At 44.8% G+C, this 18,152-nt stretch overlaps 1 protein-coding gene across 1 annotated transcript in view; it reads right to left on the reverse strand.

Moving 5' to 3' along the window:
* Positions 1 to 562: 562 nt before the first annotated feature.
* LOC139376197 (NPC intracellular cholesterol transporter 1-like) overlaps positions 563 to 18,152 on the reverse strand; it is a 28,648-nt gene continuing 11,058 nt past the window's right edge. The window contains exons 2-25 of the mRNA XM_071118489.1: positions 14,319 to 14,447; positions 14,051 to 14,157; positions 13,706 to 13,869; positions 13,095 to 13,262; positions 12,694 to 12,943; positions 12,518 to 12,600; positions 11,948 to 12,318; positions 11,335 to 11,561; positions 10,966 to 11,066; positions 10,390 to 10,492; positions 10,081 to 10,270; positions 9,723 to 9,905; positions 9,446 to 9,560; positions 9,084 to 9,211; positions 8,443 to 8,577; positions 8,232 to 8,321; positions 7,911 to 8,101; positions 6,438 to 6,553; positions 5,566 to 5,695; positions 5,146 to 5,331; positions 4,167 to 4,398; positions 3,827 to 3,940; positions 2,506 to 2,668; positions 563 to 1,769 (exon numbers count right to left, since the gene is read on the reverse strand). Of these exons, the coding sequence (XP_070974590.1) occupies positions 1,687 to 1,769; positions 2,506 to 2,668; positions 3,827 to 3,940; positions 4,167 to 4,398; positions 5,146 to 5,331; positions 5,566 to 5,695; positions 6,438 to 6,553; positions 7,911 to 8,101; positions 8,232 to 8,321; positions 8,443 to 8,577; positions 9,084 to 9,211; positions 9,446 to 9,560; positions 9,723 to 9,905; positions 10,081 to 10,270; positions 10,390 to 10,492; positions 10,966 to 11,066; positions 11,335 to 11,561; positions 11,948 to 12,318; positions 12,518 to 12,600; positions 12,694 to 12,943; positions 13,095 to 13,262; positions 13,706 to 13,869; positions 14,051 to 14,157; positions 14,319 to 14,447 (3,759 nt within the window). The 3' untranslated portion in view covers positions 563 to 1,686. The remainder of the gene's footprint in view (positions 1,770 to 2,505; positions 2,669 to 3,826; positions 3,941 to 4,166; positions 4,399 to 5,145; positions 5,332 to 5,565; positions 5,696 to 6,437; positions 6,554 to 7,910; positions 8,102 to 8,231; positions 8,322 to 8,442; positions 8,578 to 9,083; positions 9,212 to 9,445; positions 9,561 to 9,722; positions 9,906 to 10,080; positions 10,271 to 10,389; positions 10,493 to 10,965; positions 11,067 to 11,334; positions 11,562 to 11,947; positions 12,319 to 12,517; positions 12,601 to 12,693; positions 12,944 to 13,094; positions 13,263 to 13,705; positions 13,870 to 14,050; positions 14,158 to 14,318; positions 14,448 to 18,152) is intronic.

Genomic DNA, 18,152 nt, shown 5'->3' on the forward strand with positions numbered 1-18,152 from the left:
ATAGGGCATTCTGTTCACATTGTTGACATCAGCAAACCGCTCGCTCACACAACGCCATACACGTGGTCTGCGGTTATGAGACGGGTTGGATATACTGCAAAATTCTCTAAGAAGACATTGGAGGTGGCTTAAGGTAGAGAAAGTAACATAAGATATCTGTGGCAACAGCTCTTGTGGACATTCCTGCAGTCAGCATGGCAATTGCACGCTCCTTCAAAACTTGAGACGTCTGTGTCATTGTGCGACAAAACTTTATATTTTAGAGTGGTCTTTTATTGTCCCCAGCACAAGGTGCACCTGTGTAATGATCATGACATTTCATCAGCTTCTTGATGCGCCACACCTGTCAGGTGAATGGATTATTTTGGCAAAGGAGAAATCGTCACTAACAGGGATGTAAACAAATTTGTGCACAGAATTTGAGCAAAATAAGCTTTTTGGCAAATTTCTGGGATATTTTATTTCAGCTCATGAAACATGGGACTAATACATTACATGTTGCGTTTATATTTTTGCTCAGTGCATTTAGGTTCCTCAAAATAAGGCACACATGAGATATTAGTTAGTGATTTATTTTTTATTTTATTTTACCAAATTAAGCAAATCTATAGTGGTGTACCAATATGAGATTCTATTGCAAATCAGATTTAAATCTGTCAATACCGAGCTGCAATACAGTCCACACATTAAAATGTTAAAACATGAAGATTTTCATTCAAGACATGGTTACCATATTACAACATTGTGCTTCTTTCTAGTGCCAATGCGCAGCATTGTCAACAAGCATGTCTGTAACAAACATCTCGAGCCCCTGGTTGCCCCATAATAACAATAATAAATATTACTTTCATATCTTTGCTCAACCCTACATTCTGAGGTACTACAGACAACTGGGCACAGCCCTAACTGTAAGCAAAAACATTACTGCAAGATGTGAAGCCAGACCAAGCCTAGTATAATGTACTTACAGACCGAGCTCTTGTTCACAGATCTTGGATCAGTTTTGCCTTTTCATTTATGGACATGGTGGCCCTGGTCCAAGATCATCACTCTTACTCTATAAGTGAATATAGATACTGTGAATATTGACCCTTGGCTATACAGGAATACATATTGTCACACAATATTATTATTATAACGTTAATAAAAGTTGCCTCAAATCAAGCTGGTCAAGTTTTTCAGTAACTGTGGAACCATAGAAACAAAATTACAGTAATTATTTTTCTATGTGTGGAACACCTGGAATGTATACCAGGTTAACTGTATCTTTAAACATTATTTGGTTTCATTATTAGTTACATTACAGTATACATAAATCATTCGTCATATCAAACTTTATTTTCTTCTTCTCAGAGAAGTAATCTTTTGCATATATTATCATTCTCTTTACACATTCTACTTAGCTAACCCCCCCCCCCCTTTTTTCATTTTCCATTGCAAAACATTTTGCCACTGTGTGCCCTAATGAAAACTACCCAGAATTGCCCATAAGAATTAAATAAAGTGTGAGAGGCCTCAGAGACACACCCAACAGTTATTCCTGAGTTGCATCCCTGCATTGCGAGTGCGTGTCAGAAATCATAGAAACTGCTACCTCCGTCACCCCACACCGTCTCTCCCAGACCAGGACAGAAAGGTTAGTTAGTTCAAAATCATCATTGTCCTGCTCTTTGCCCCACAGAGCCTCTAGAAGTTGAGGCGGTGCTCCCTTTCTGTGCCGGCATAGCGCTTGTTGGCTGCAAACACCTTGGCTTTGTTTACCGAAGGACCTGAGGGAAGAGAGACCGACAGATTGTGTAATTTTTCCAATGGTGAAATCGTTTAAAACTTTTGGGAGGCAACCTTATCCTCGTTCCATGCAGTGTAAACATTGACATAAAGACAAACTGGTACTAAGTAAGATGAGACACTACACAAAATACTAGGTGAATTTCGAGTTTCCTTTTGGGGCTTGAGGGTTTTATAGTGAGCTTACAGAGAGGTGCTATAGTGTGATGCAAATTATATTTGCGGTGAAAGGCCACACATTTACACACACACACGCACACGCACACGCACTGGGAGAATCTTAATTGGTTATGCTCGACTCCTCCATCCTGAAAAGGAAACAATTTTACTCTTATGAAATGAGACATCTTCTCCACCTGCGCGTCATCATGCAAATTATGTTTACAGAGGAATCCCCAAATAAGATGTGTAAAGTGGTAAAAGGAAATGTAGCTGGTTGTGTCAGACATGTAGATAAGTAGCGTATCGTTTTGAAATGTGTGCACGCTTTTCTTCAAGAAAACAACAGCTGATTCAAAGAGGGTGTGACGAATTTCAAAACTCTTCCATGATAGGGTGCCGGTACGATAATTATGAGGTTTCTCGGGGGGGGGGGGGGGGGAGAGGCTATCGAAGGGAGGAGCCTCCATTCACTTATTATCAAAGTGGTACTCTCCTACACATGGCGAGTTTAGAAGATGGACTTTTGCCCAATTGAGAAAATCACCCTATGCATACCTGCGTAGCTGAGCAGCACAGGGAGGAAGATGAGTCCGTGCGTGGCCCCCAGCAGCACCATGGCCAGGTACATGCGGAAGTAGAAGATCTGGAAGATCTGGGACTTGGACAGAGCCAGGATCAGGATGCCTCCAAACTTAGTCAGAGTGATCCCACTGAACACCTGGGAGAAGAGGAACCATGGTTTAGTTCCATTCTGGTGCTCAAGCATTCCCTGCAGTCAAAAATGAAATCAATAACCAGGTTCTAAAAAACGGAGCCAAACAAATCAAGTGATTTCTACTTTCCTAGATAATCCATTCAAGCCGAGAATTCAATTTCACACAGTTTCCCCCCCCCCCTCCATTGCTGCAGAGCCATTTTATTTGGGGGGGGGGTCTTTAGTCTTCTGCACTCAAAGATCCTTCCCGAAGCTTCTGCGCACGTGCAGCCTACATTCTCTACTTTACTCGCAGAGAACAGGCTACTCAGAGGAACGGTGCCCGTTTAATAAAGACACATCAAAACGGAATCCGTGTCTGCAGGACCACACAATGATCAAAGTAATTCTACATAACAGAACCCAATATAATAGAATAATATAACGTTACTTTAAGACAAAAACACCATCGCATTCAACCGCGCATGATCATTCGTTCAGTTTAACCCGTGAAACGTCCACGCAGCCTCATTCTGCATAGCAACCAATTGATCTCAATCAGTTACATGGTGATATGCATTTTGATCTCCTTGAGTTTTACAGTGTAGTTTCAAAGAGGCTTCAAAGTAGCCTACAGTGTTGTTTTGAACGGAGTGAACGAAATGTAGAGCAGATGGTGTTCAACTGTATATAGCCTACCTGTGTATTTCGCCCTGTAGCGCGCACTTGAGTTTTGGCCACGAGAGAGAAAAACGCAGTGGTGTTTTTCTCTTACAGTAACATTATACATTACATGACATTCATTACACTATCATATTCAGTTCTGTTATGTAGAACACTATCATTGTGTGATCTTACAGACATCGATTCACCTTTGATCTAACTTTATTAAAGGAGCACCATGACCGGTCGGTCGCCTGAGTAAAGTAGAGAATATACATGTGCAGAAGCCTCGCGAGGCTCCGGATCTTTTAGTGCAGTGTAAAGATCCCCAAAACGTTGGATCTGCAGCCACTCCGTACTATTTTTTACATGTCAGATTACTGATAAACAGACAATCCTCGGGCAAAGGATGAGCTACATGCTTTTTTGAAATACATATTCAGACAGTGTGCCGTTTCCATGAACACAGCACAAAGTGTGCTAGTGTGGGTTGAACCACAAGAGTAGAGATCTACTTACTGAGCTGCCCATGTGGGCCAGAGCTTCTTCAGCCCTTTCCACCCTGGTGCTCTTCACACTGATGGAGAAAGCCCTCACTATGTGACTGCAGAACTCCACAGAGATACCACAGCTCTGCAACACACACACACACAATGAATACACCGGAGATCCTGGGCTGCGTTCACAACAAGGAGTGTTCTGCATCATCCTTTCTGGTCAAAACATATCATTTAGAAATAACTACCAAAACGTAAAATTATAGGAAGACATAATTTGGGATTTATATATATATATATATATATATATATATATATATATATATATATATAAAAAAATATCAGCCTGTTCCTTCTCTCACCATGACGAGGTTGACGAGGGACACAGCGTTGAGGCTGATGTCCCAGAGCCACATGACCCCGAACATGTTGACCAGGATCATGGCGATGGTGATGCTGACCAGCACTCCTGACCACAGCTCAAAGCCCAGCAGCACCGCGGTCACCGCAAAGATGGCCGCCAGCGACACGCCCAGCTGGAAGACCGTGTCGTAGACAATGGTCAGGTACTGCTCGTAGAACACGTAGAACACGCTGGAGGGGGAAAACAACAGAATTCCAGTACAGTATATGTAGACAATGACATGTTGTGAATGATGTACTTCTAAAAAGGTTCAAACTGAAAAAGGTCCCTAGTGTGGCAACTCAAGGCACTTTGACCCAGAAGCAAAACAAACAAAAAAAAACAGAAGGGCAGTACTTTGACAGGACAACATATGTACCGATGGCATCTTACATGCAGTGTTTACATGTACTATACAACCCCTCTTGAACCCTTAAAACAGGATGTGTAGTAAACAGGGGGGTGGCATAAAATCTGGATGTATAAGAAAAGAAAAGAAAAAAGATGGAGAACAATCTATGTTATGAGGGCAGCTAAAACAACATGTTATGAGTGTGTGTTTATTTATGACTGACTTACTTCACCTTTTATGGTTATTTTGAGGAACAAAGACCTGGGCCACACAATTTAACAGCTTTTCAGAGCGGTTCTATTTAGCCCGAAAATCAGGAACTCAGAATGGGCGAGTTCAGGGCGTATCTATCTCACTAGTGAGTTGTGACTATATTTCTCTTCTCGTGAGGGCAAAAATAACCAGTGACTGTTATATCACCAGTTATATCACCAGCTAAAAAAGCCTCGCGCTTTGTTTCACAACATGTGAGGCAGTGGAGGCTGCTGAGGGGAGGACGGGGTCATAAAAATGGCTGGAATGGTCAATCGAGTGGTTTCAACCACATGGAAACGGCGTATTTGATGGGTTTGATACCATAGTTTACCTGTAGGGGAAGACTTTGTGGCCCATGGCGCTTGTGATGTTGTCAGCCAGGACGCGGGCCATCTTCATGGCGTCTATGAAGTCAGGGGAGTCCTTGAGGATAGTGTGGTAGGTCATGAAGTAGGTGGCCCCCACAGATGTGTCGTTTCCCTTTAGGACCACAGCTGAACTGTAGGCCGCGTGACCACTGCAGGACCACGTTAGAGGCAAATACAGAGTCAGTCAGTTCAAACAAATGACAATTCCTATAAACGGAATGATTGAATCTCAATGTAAGAGTTCAACGCCATCAGTGAGAAGCAAAAAAAAAAGTGTAAACTACATCAAGGTAAAAGCATGAAATGCAACCAGTCAATATGTCTCGATACACACTCAACTATGAACTACAATGCCTTCATTGCCATAGAGAAACAACCATTACCCTTTCCCACACTTGACGTTGGGGTTGTCTGACAAAAACATGGGGAGGAACTTCATGAAGTCCTGCTCTATGGGCCTCAGCTTCCCACTGGGGGTCATGGGGCGGCAGCGCACACACGACGTGTCCACCACTGATGAAAGTAGACAAATGTAGGTACTTCAGTGCAACATTTCTAACACGCAATTACAAAGAAAAAGCCCTTCAAATATACTGCCTCATTGACTAAAAGCAATACTTCAGAATGGCACCGTTTCGCAACAGCTTGATATCGGAATGTAGCCGGTGTCTTCAAAATCAGGATGCGAGTGAGACATTGTTAAGACGTGTTAAGAGTTGTCCTGAACGTGTAGACTTGCTTTGCCCAGAAGCCGTTGGAAGAGACTAAAGAGAGTGCGTGACCTGATCAGAGCAGTGTGTTATTGGCACATTGGATAATGGTTTAACGTTGGTGCCTGAGGCATTGCAGAAGGACCCAGAGGAGTTGTAATATCTACAGCAGGTGTGTGTGTGTTACCTGAGGCATTGCAGAAGGCCCCAGAAGAGTTGTAATATCTACAGCAGGTGTGTGTGTGTGTGTGTGTTACCTGAGGCACTGCAGAAGGACCCAGAGGAGTTGTAATATCTACAGCAGGTGTGTGTGTGTGTGTGTGTGTGTGTGTTACCTGAGGCATTGCAGAAGGCCCCAGAATAGTTGTAATATCTACAGCAGGTGTGTGTGTGTGTGTGTGTTACCTGAGGCACTGCAGAAGGACCCAGAGGAGTTGTAATATCTACAGCAGGTGTGTGTGTGTGTGTGTTACCTGAGGCATTGCAGAAGGCCCCAGAAGAGTTGTAATATCTACAGCAGGTGTGTGTGTGTGTGTGTGTGTTACCTGAGGCATTGCAGAAGGCCCCAGAAGAGTTGTAATATCTACAGCAGGAGGACTGAGGCTTCACCCAGTCAAAGTAGTCATCCAGCCATGACGACGGGTTGAATCCTATAGTGGTGCTGGGGGGAGAATTACATTGAGATGACTAGATCCTTTTCTATTGGAAGACATTCAAGAAAGTCTTATAATACCTCCAAACAAGAAAAGTATTTGTCAGCAGTGTTGGGGTAATGCGTTACAAAAGTAACACGTTATGTAATGATATTACTTTTATGAGTAACGGAGTAATGTAACGCATTATTTTTTTAAATTTGGAGGAATAATAGTTACTTTTTCAAGTAAAGCAATTTCAGAAAATATTTCACCTCTGTGTGAAAGCTGTGCCATTGATCGCTTCTGTGATAACAAAGCCCATAGGGATTCACCGTCTAGTGCCAAGGGCGCCCTCTAGTTATCCATCTCTATGCAGAGGTCTAACCAGCACTAGCGGCTGGATTTTGAAGGATGAAATTATATGATTTAATACTAGTACAATTGCTCACAGAAAGTGATTTTGTTTAAAAGTCATATTTTTCTCTCAAGGAGATAAGGGGTCAAAATTATTGGCACCCCTGTTTTCAATACTCTGGCACCCTCCCCTTGCGAGGATAACAGCACGGAGCCTTTTTCAAAAATGTTTCATGAGATTGTAGAACACATTGGGAGAGATCTTAGACCATTCCTCCATACAGAATCTTTCCAGATACTTGATATCCACTGTATGTGCTTAAGGACTGCCCTCTTTAATTCAAACCACAGGTTTTCAATGGGGTTCAAGTCCGGAGACTGAGAAGTCCATAGCCTTCTCTTCTCTTGCTGGAAGATCCCCTTGTGGCCAAGTTTTAGCCTCCTGTCAGAGGCAACCAGGTTTTTTGGCTAAAATATCCTGGTACTAGGTAAAGTTCATCATGCTGTTGATCTTGACAATGGCCCCAGTGGGCAAAAAAATAACATAACATCAAAGATCCACCACCATATTTTACAGCAGGCATGAGGTCATTTTCAGCATATTCATCCTTCTTTTGACACCAAACCCACCACTGGTGAGCGTGGCCTAAGAGCTCTATTTTCATGTCATCTGACCAATGCACCGGTTCCAATCCAGGTGCCAATGCAGTTTAGCAAACTACAGGCATTAACATTTGTTGGACGACATGAAAATAGAGCTCTTTGGCCATGCACAGCAGTGGTGGGTGGTTTTGTTACATGTAACAAGTAATATGTAATATGACTTTGTCAAGTAATTAAATCACATTTATTGGTCGCATACACATATTATTGCGGGTGTCGCGAATCCCAGCACTGTTTGTCAGCGAGTTCAAAACCAGAGTTCTAGTCTCCCTGTTAAACCCTGACTGATTTCACATCATACTAGGGATTTCAACATGCAGCCCAAAGGTGAAAGAAGTGGGGAGGGGTTGCTGTTGCTTCACTCACTAGTTGCTGATGAGAGATGCTGCATAGACCTGTTGGACCAGAGAGTTGTTGCTGCAGCCCACCCCTCCACACACAGAGTTCTGGCCCTCCAGACTCAGGTAGTCATGGCCGTCCTCCACCACGAAGTAGACCGGAGGACCCGTGTGGAGGTACTCACTCAGGTTCTTAAAGTAGTCCAGCACGTACGAGTCCTATTGGATAGGAGATTCAACACGAGACAAAATGTCTGACATTATCCCACGCATCAAAAGAGAAGACCGATTATCAATAGCACACGGAGTGAGGCTGGTGGGGTTGGTTAGACGTACTAGACATACTTACATCAGGCATGGAGAGCTTCTGGTCCAGTCCAATCTCTACCTTATTGGTGACAGCGATACTGAAGGACAACATCCCCACAAACACAGCCACCTGTCCGAGAGAAGTTGTTAAAGATACACTATGGAAGTTTAGTGGCTAACTGTTTACAAAACATGTTGGTTTGAACGCTGACTCTATTACAGTACATTTAAATCTGAGCATCAGCACTCACCACAATGGGTCTGACCCACTCTTTGAGGATGAAGGGGGCGTAGACCTTCTTGAAGAAGTGGAAGAGGAAGCCATCTGTCCTCTCCTCCTGGCCAACTGGCAGCTTCACACAGCACACAATGTCCAGACGATTCCCCTGGAAAAACAACGTCTAAATTCTTGAAGCGCAAGAGAATGATGTTGACTTAACCCGGAAATCCTGAATAAGGCCCCAAGGACCCAATCAGTATAGCATTTTAAAAACAGGTGTTCAGAATGTACTTCCTAATTAGATAACTTGTGTCTCTCTCTGTTAAATGTGACATCAGTGCACTGCTCACTTGAAGTGGGCTGTAACCGTGACGCTCATGCTTAGCTGGGAATAACATGGTAATGAAACAGGGAGTTAGCAAATAGTGACACAGAATGCTGACAGCTACTGTTTAGCATGCCAAGCCTACCCCTGTGAGTCATCACCAGTCCTCTCACAGGAGAAGCAAATGCAGTGTGGAAACATTTAGTTTATTCCCCAGCCGTCCTCACCTCCTGCCTCTTGGCGTCCAGGCCCAGCAGGCTGACAAAGCAGCTGATCTGTAGCAAGAAGTCATCCCCAACCCTTAACCAAGCCCTACACTACCCCCATACCAGCCCAGCCCTCCTTACCTCCTGTCTCTTGGCATCCAGGCCCAGCAGGCTAATGAAGCAGCTGATCTGTAGCAAGAAGTCAATGAACACAGCCAGCCCAGCAAACAGGGAGAAGGTCCGCACCGCTGGCATAGTGGACAGGGCCCCTGGACAGGAAAAAGGTAGGTAACCCACTGACATCAGAGCTCCAGACTCAAGCTTGTCGTTACACAAATTGCAGTCAATACGGAAATCCATGGGAATGACAAAGGACCTAGTTGACGTCTTCAAGTATTCACATACTGCCTTATACAATACGTTTGATTGTTCTATAATGTAGCCAAGTAGTGTGTCAACACGAGAGGTGTTGAGTGGCTGAAGGTTACAGGTCATTCTCATACCCAGGAAGAAAGCCACTGTCTCAGAAAAGGAGGAGAGGAGCATGCTGGGAGCCACGTCTCCTAGGATACGGCCTATCTGCTGGTGCAGCTCCTCCTGAGGCATCCGCTCATCCCTCTGTACAACAACGCATCACACATGGTGATCAATACATTCATTCATTCATTCATTAATCACTGCCATTACAGAGTTCGACAGTGACCATATACATGCCGTTACATACACATAATGTATACATACATATGGCAACCTGTACAATCTCATGAGTTCTGTACGTACCTGGTACGTTTGGACAACGATGAAGATGTTGTCGACGCCGACAGCCAGCACCAGGAAGGGGATGACCTCGATGACGATGAGGGTGAGAGGGATGCCAGCATAGCTGAAGATGCCCAGAGAACAGGCCACTGAGCTCAGCACTATCACGATGCCTGCTATGCCCAGGGAGATCTTAGAGTCCACCTGGGCAGAAAACAACGACAGAGGGTTAGTCGTTCAGAATCAGAACCTTGCAGGAGACACAATGCTGCGAACAGGGGCTTGACCTCTCTTTTGAGCTAGACAACGACCTAAACTACTGTCTTGAGTCGGGGAGATGTCGACAAAACACGTTATTAAATAAACTATTACTACTAACCAGCAACCTCCTGAAGCTGTGGATATGTCCTAACGACAGGGAGATGTAGACGAACATGATGACGTAGCTGACCACGACGGTGCTGAGGTCACTTTCGCTCTCGCGGTTGATCTCGTCCTCGATGCTCCTCTCAGAGTTGAAGGAGATGGTCAGGTTGGGGTTGCTGTAGTTCTTCAGGAAAACGATGAATCTGGAAATGGAGGGATGTGTTACTTCAAAATGGCAACTCATGGCACAAAACCAGATCTGACTGAAATGTGAAATTGCTTTAGTATATACACTAGCATCTGAAACATTTGTTTTGCTCACTCCTTCTCCCAGGCCAGAGCTTTTCCCAGATTGATGCTGTCGTTATGGTAGTTGTTGACAGGGAACGTGATCACTAGAGCTGTGGCGTTGTTGTAGTTGGTGGCTGGGGTGAGAGAACAAGATGCAAAAAAAGTGCCACGGTCAGGGAATTTGTGTTGACAAAGTTCAATACAAAAAAAACACAGTAAACAATAGTAAAATCAATATCAAAGAGCCTGAAGGATGTTCCAAGACACAGATTCAAAGTTGCAAACAGTCCGAGTTAGCTCATTAAACCCGACTCTACAAGGTCAGTGACCAAATAACTATCTTTGCATAGCTATCTCTGCATAATAAAACATTTGTGATAATATACAGGAGTTAAGCAATAAGGTTTAGCCTTTTGTAGCAGACACGTTTTCCTAATTTAAAAACATAAAAACACATACAATACACTCACACACACCCATAGGGAAAAAAACAGTACAAAATTGAAAAAAAAAAGAAGGTATATTTCCCACTGACTAATTCTTATTCCCACGGACTAATTCTAGATTCAATTTCTTTGTGTGATGATGTTAACGTATCCCCACTCACCATCATAGCCTCCCAGGACCAGCCAGGGGAAGACAGGGCCTCCGTAGGTGCCCAGGCAGGGATCATGGAGCTTGTTGGTGTCGTTGAGGGATGCTGGGGCACTACACACAGGAGAGACAGACAGAATTATTTAATAACGGAGGTAATATAAACAAATCTAAGACTAACTGTTCACCACACACAGCTATGAGTATATACCTGCTGAAGGAAAACGAAACGCAATAAAAACATTCTACAATATCAGAACCAATCTTTCAATGTGAATGATTCGAGTTGGAGAGGAACTGGCAACTGGTACAATCTCATGAGTTCTGTAGCATTCCCCAGGTGCAGAATGTCACTAGAGAAAGTGTTCTGAGGGCCACTCACCTGACGCAGTAGAGGAAGTGTGTGTGGTAGTCGGCGTAGACATAGAACTCATCGCCTACGCTACGGTCCAGCTGTTCGTGGCTGTTCTGGAAGTAGTTGAGAACACTGAGGATGGTGCAGTTGTCATTGAAGGGGGCCAGCGGGGCCAAGCAGATATCCTTTAAGGTCACTTTCTGGTGCCCGTATGAAGCCACTATGTTTTCTATGTCCGTCTGGAGATCCAACACCTGAGATAAGAGATTGTGTTAAAATTTGAGAAAAACAAAAACTATAAAATGTCACATTAGTACTAAGGCAAAGACCAAATACTGTAGGTCTTCCTGAAGAGACTCCACACTTGATCACCAATACAGCGGATATATTCTTGACACAGCATCGTTTCCCCTATACTAATTTAGCAGAGGCGGGAGCCAAAGATTATAACTAAGGTCACTGATCCAGGGTTTCAGCTGCTGAAAGAAATCCTAGAGGAAACCCTACTCAGACAGCTTGAACCAAAATGTCCACAACCCATAACCCCATTCTAAATGCTACAACAATTCCATCTGAACATATCAATCAACCTCAATCCATCAACCCCCCCCCCCCAGCCCAGTTCCTCCAGCTAACCCACCTGATGGAGGACGTCCTTGTCCAGGGGGGCTCCGAAGGGCACGTCAGCCCCCGCGGGGTTCGGGGAGTAGACAGATTCTGACTGCAGCGTGGTGGTGATGATGAGCTGCTCTGCCCTGAAGAAGGGTCCGAAGTGGCTGTCAAAGTAGTCCTTCTCCTGCCTGGCCTGGCTGCTGGGAGAGGACCATAGCTCCACGGGGTCCGTGGTGATCTTCATGTAGACCAGGCCCCCTGAGCAGGCGGCCACTACGGCCAGGCTGCCTAGGATGACCACGAGGGGCTGCCGTACGCAGAACGAGCCCCAGCGGGCGAAGAGGGAACGCAGGGAGCTCTCGAAGCGCTCGCCCAGCGTCTCACCACACGACGCGTCCACTGTGACACAGAGCGAGCGATGAGGGAAGGAGTTAACGGTCAGGTAGAAAATGGGAGTTTTTTGTTGTTGAGAATATTACTGCATTTTGGGCTGATTTGGCACCGTCGTATGTAGATACTTTAATAGCTGGGAGTACAGAAAGTTAAGTAAAACAGGGTAAGTGCTGCACAAAGACTTGATTGATATGCAGCACCGTACCTTGGTCAATGTTGTCATTGTTCAGACAGGGAGGGTTATTGCTGTCCAAAATGGGACCATACTCCGACTCGATTGTCCTTTTTCTGGATGAGAAAAGAAGAAAAAAAAACAGCACCATTAGATACATCTTAGGAAAACACTGCTTCAGTCAGGTCATAATATGCGTCGGTCCTTGCCTGTAGCACCAGGCTCCGATCACGGCTCCGATGAAGATGAGGAGGAAGGCCACATAAGAGATCCACATGATGACCACCATGGCGTCGATGCCCAGAATGGTCCATGGCGGAAGCAGGGGCGGAGGGACAGGCTGGGGGCCACAGGCCTGGCTACAGTCCTGGCAGGAGCATGGCCCAGAGCCATCCTCCAGACCCTCCGTACAGCCGTATGTCTTGTTGTTCATGGGGATCATACCGGACACTGACACGTCTGGAGAGGTGGGGATAGTCAGAGGATGTGGAGTTATTGTGCTGTTTTAAACAGAGACCAATGTTATCCTTAACTGAAATAAGTATGAATACTTGTGGAGACAGATGCCCTTTCGTTGTAAATGGCACATATTCTGTTTTGTGCATCTTACCTGAGAATATAGGGATGATGGGGAAGGGACTCTGTCCATTGTTGATGTCGAACATGTACTCGATCCAGTTGGTGGCGTTGCAGTCACTGGCGTCCTTACCACAGAGCAGTGATAAGGCCTTCACGTTAATGGAGGGGGCCTGGACATCCTGACAAGCATTGTACATGGCTGCCAAGAGAGAGGACCAAAATTACATTATACACCTTGGGACTGACTGATATCTGTAGCATTATGTCAACAACAGTGCTAGCCAATGGAAGTGACTGTATATTTCCACTCTTCCACTCTCAAACTGTGACCTGATCTGCCCACTAGCCTAATCTGTTTGCAGTCTTGCCAACTCCTATGGACAATGACCATAGGAGTTGGCAAGAAAGCATTAAGAGATTTTTATTTTTTAAATGTTTATTTAACTAGGCAAGTCAGTTAAGAACAAATTCATATTTACAATGACGGCCTAGGAACGGTGGGTTCAAAGGACAGAACGACAGATTTTTACCATGTCAGCTAGGGGATTCGATCTAGCAACTTTTCGGTTACTGGGAGCAAAGCTCTAACCATTAGGCTACCTGCCGCCCCAGTCTAGAGGACCAGGCAATGTGCCCCCTTACCATTGGCAAATGTCTGTCCAATGTAGTACTGGACTTCCACCACATTGGTCTTGTTGGCAGCTGTGTCATTAGTGAACTGTGTGCCGTTCACGAACAGACTCTGGCGGGGGCTGCAGGTTAGCTCACAGAACAGGTTCATCAGGTTGAAGAAACAGGCTGGGCATCTGGAGACGGAGAACCCAGAGAGAGTCAGGGAACTTTAGATTGACAGAGATGACAACATATCAACAAAGCTACCTTACTGCTAAGGCATCTCGCTAAACCAAATCATAGCCATTACGGGAGTATGTCCAAGTATGGCACATGGAATGACAAAGTTATTTTTGCAAAGACTACGTTGCGTACCGAGAGAGGAACTGTAGGGGAAGCTGAAGGCTCCCTTGAAGAGTCAGGAGCTGCTGGACATCACAGCAGAGACTCTGGTTCCCATAGTCATAGCCTGGACACAGCTCCTACACACACAAAACAAGAACAGGGATCATTCAGATGACCGAACCTGGTTTTGTTCAAGTAAAACATGTGAGAACATTACAATCGGAGTCAAGTGTAATTTCAGAAGTGTAATGAAAACATAGAGAACCAGTTAAAAAAAAGCTTTCATGATAAACCTTACTGTGAGCAGCTCATGGCCCTCTGCTGGGAGTGGGATAGGTGGTCCTGTATAGTTGCAGTTGTACTTCTTCCCCGGGACCTTGTCGGACTCCCCACACTCACCGTACCACACACAGTGCTGGGCTTGAACCTGAGAGGAGATATGGGGACCAAAACAAACCATCTTAACATTTGTCTTGTGAGAGGTGTACAAAGAGGACTTGATGCATGAGACGTTACTTCTAAAGTGATGGAAATTCTCTTTGGCTTATCAGAACTTTAAATGTGCTGTTCTGTAGGCTACATACACTCCCCTTCATATGTATTTGGACAGTGAAGCAAAAAACTTCCATATGATTCTATACTCCAGCATTTTAGATAGGTCTCAAACTCAGCAACAACAAAAAAGAAACGGCCTCACTGTCAACTGCGTTTATTTTCAGCAAACTTAACATGTGTAAATATTTGTATGAACATAACAAGATTCAACAACTGAGACATAATTCCACAGGAATGTGACAAACATAATTTGGATAATGTGTTCCTGGAACAAAGGGGGGGGGGGTCAAAATCAAAAGTAACAGTCAGTATCTGGTGTGGCCACCAGCTGCTTTAAGTACTGCAGTGCATCTCCCCCTAATGGACTGCACCAGATGTGCCAGTTCTTGCTGTGAGATGTTACTCCACTCTTTCACTAAGGCACCTGCAAGTTCACAGACATTTCTGGGGGGAATGGCCCTAGCCCTCACCCGCCGATCCAGCAGGTCCCAGACATGCTCAATGGGATTGAGATCCGGGCTCTTCGCTGGTATTGGCAGAACACTGACATTCCTGTCTTGCAGGAAATCACGCACAGAACGAGCAGTATGGCTGGTGGCATTGTCATGCTGGAGGATCATGTCAGGATGAGCCTGCAGGAAGGGTACCACATGAGGGAGGAGGATGTCTTCCCTGTAACGCACAGTGTTGAGATTGCCTGCAATGGCAACAAGCTCAGACCGATGATGCTGTGACACACCGCCCCAGACCAGACCTTCCACCTCCAAATCGATCCCGCTCAAGAGTACAGGCCTCGGTGTAACGTTCATTCTTTCGACAATAAACGCGAATCTGACCATCACCCCTGGTGAGACAAAACCGCGACTTGTCAGTGAAGGTCACTTTTTGCCAGTCCTGTCTGGTCCAGCGATGGTGGGTTTTTGTGCCCATAGGCAACATTGTTGCCGGTGATGTCTGGTGAGGACCTGCCTTACAATAGGCCTACAAGCCCTCAGTCCAGCATCTCTCAGCCTATTGCGGACAGTCTGAACACTGATTGAGGGATTGTGCATTCCTGGTGTAACTCGGGCAGTTGTTGTTGCCATCCTGTACCTGTCCTGCAGGTGTGATGGTCGGATGTATCGATCCTGTGTAGGTGTTGTTACACGTGGCCTGCCACTGCGAGGATGATCATCTGTCCATCCTGTCTCCCTGTAGCGGTGTCTCACAGTACGGACGTTGCAATTTATTGCCCTGGCCACATCTGCAGTCCTCATGCCTCCTTGCAGCATGCCTAAGGCACGTTCACGCAGATGAGCAGGGACCCTGGGCATCTTTCTTTTGGTGTTTTTCAGAGTCAGTAGAAAGGCCTCTTTAGTGTCCTAAGTTTTCATAACTGTGACCTTAATTGCCTACCGTCTGTAAGCTGTTAGTGTCTTAACGACCGTTCCACAGGTGCATGTTCATTAATTGTTTATGGTTCATTGAACAAGCATGGGAAACCGTGTTTAAACCCTTTACAATGAAGATCTGTGAAGTTATTTGGATTTTTACGAATTATCTTTGAAAGACAGGGTCCGTAAAAAGGGACGTTTCTGTTTTTTGATGAGTTTATTAGGCGACAGTACAGAATGTCAACTTTTATTTGAGGGTATTTTCATACAAATCCGTTTTAACATTTAGTAATAAAAGCACTTCATGTAGGCTATTCCCCATTTGAAGAAGTCCTAAGAATTTGGACATATTCACTTCGGCCAAATAGTGTATTAAAGTAGTCAAAAGATTAGTATTTGAGCCCATATTCCTTGCATGACTACATCAAGCTGCAGACTACAAACTTGTTGGATGCATTTGCGGTTTGTTTTGGTTGTGTTTTGTCCAATAGGAACTGAATGGTGAATGTCGTGTGCCATTTTGGAGTCCCTTTTTTTGTAAGTAAGAATAGAAGACGTTGCTGAACACCTCTGCATTCATGTGGATGTTATCCTACCATGATTATGGATAATCATGAATGAATGGTGAATAATGATGAGTGTCTTGCCTCTCAAAATATTCTAACCTTGGCTGCTATTGGTAATGGTGAGGTTAGAACTCGTTTTATTGTAGCCTTCATTGTAGCCTTTTATTGAACGGCATCTCACTCATCATGATTATTCTTAATCATTGCATTATCAAGAGGGCAATTCCACAGTAACATAGTGACACAGACTTTTGCACTTTCAAATGTGTGTGATTGCCAACTTAAACAAACCAAATTAAAACGTTATGCCCAAGTAGGCGTGGCCACCGGCTACAGTCATCATTTACCATTCAGTTCCTAATGGGCACAAACATAACCAAAGCAAACTGCAATGGCCTTTCAAATCATATCAAATTTTATTTGTCACATACACATGGTTAGCATAGCGAAATACTTGTGCTTCTAGTTCCGACAATGTAGTAATAACCAACGAGTAATCTAACCTAACAATTTCACAACAACTACCTTATACACACACAAGTGTAAAGGGATGAAGAATATGTACATAAAGATATATGAATGAGTGATGGTACAGAACAGCATAGGCAAGATGCAGTAGATGGTATAGAGTACAGTATATACATATGAGATGAGTAATGTAGGGCATGTAAACATTATATTAAGTGGCATTGTTTAAAGTGGCTAGTGATACCTTTTTTAGATCAATTTTTCCATTTTTAAAGTGGCTGGAGTTGAGTCAGTATGTTGGCAGCAGTAACTCAATGTTAGTGATGGCTGTTTAACAGTCTGATGGCCTTGAGACAGAAGCTGTTTTTCAGTCTCTCGGCCCCTGCTTTGATGCACCTGTACTGACCTCGCCTTCTGGATGATAGCGGGGTGAACTTGCAGTGGCTCGGGTGGTTGTTGTCCTTGATGATCTTTATGGCCTTCCTGTGACATCGGGTGGTGTAGGTGTCCTGGAAGGCAGTTAGTTTGCCCCCGGTGATGCGTTGTGCAGACCTCACTACCCTCTGGAGAGCCTTACGGTTGTGGGCGGAGCAGTTGTCGTACCAGGCGGTGATACAGCCCAGCAGGACGCTCTCGATTGTGCATCTGTAAAAGTTTTAGAGTGCTTTTGGTGACAAGCCAAATTTCTTCAGCCTCCTGAGGTTGAAGAGGCGCTGCTGCACCTTCTTCACCACGCTGTCTGTGTGGGTGGACTAATTCAGTTTGTCCGTGATGTGTACGCCGAGGAACTTAAAACTTACTACCCTCTCCACTATGTGGATAGGGGGGTGCTCCCTCTGCTGTTTCCTGAAGTCCACGATTATCTCCTTCGTCTTGTTGACGTTGAGTGTGAGGTTATTTTCCTGACACCACACTCCGATGGCCCTCACCTCCTTCCTGTAGGCCGTCTCGTCATTGTTGGTAATCAAGCCTACCACTGTAGTGTCGTCTGCAAACGTGATGATTGAGTTGGAGGCGTGCAGTACCCAGTTGAGAAGTCCAGTACCCAGTTGCACAGGGTGGGGTCGAGACCCAGGGTCTCGAACTTGATGATGAGTTTGGAGGGTACTATGGTGTTAAATGCTGAGCTGTAGTCGATGAACAGCATTCTCACATAGGTATTCCTCTTGT

This window comes from Oncorhynchus clarkii, chromosome 20 (assembly GCF_045791955.1).
Source record: "Oncorhynchus clarkii lewisi isolate Uvic-CL-2024 chromosome 20, UVic_Ocla_1.0, whole genome shotgun sequence".
Taxonomy (NCBI): Eukaryota; Metazoa; Chordata; class Actinopteri; order Salmoniformes; family Salmonidae; genus Oncorhynchus; species Oncorhynchus clarkii.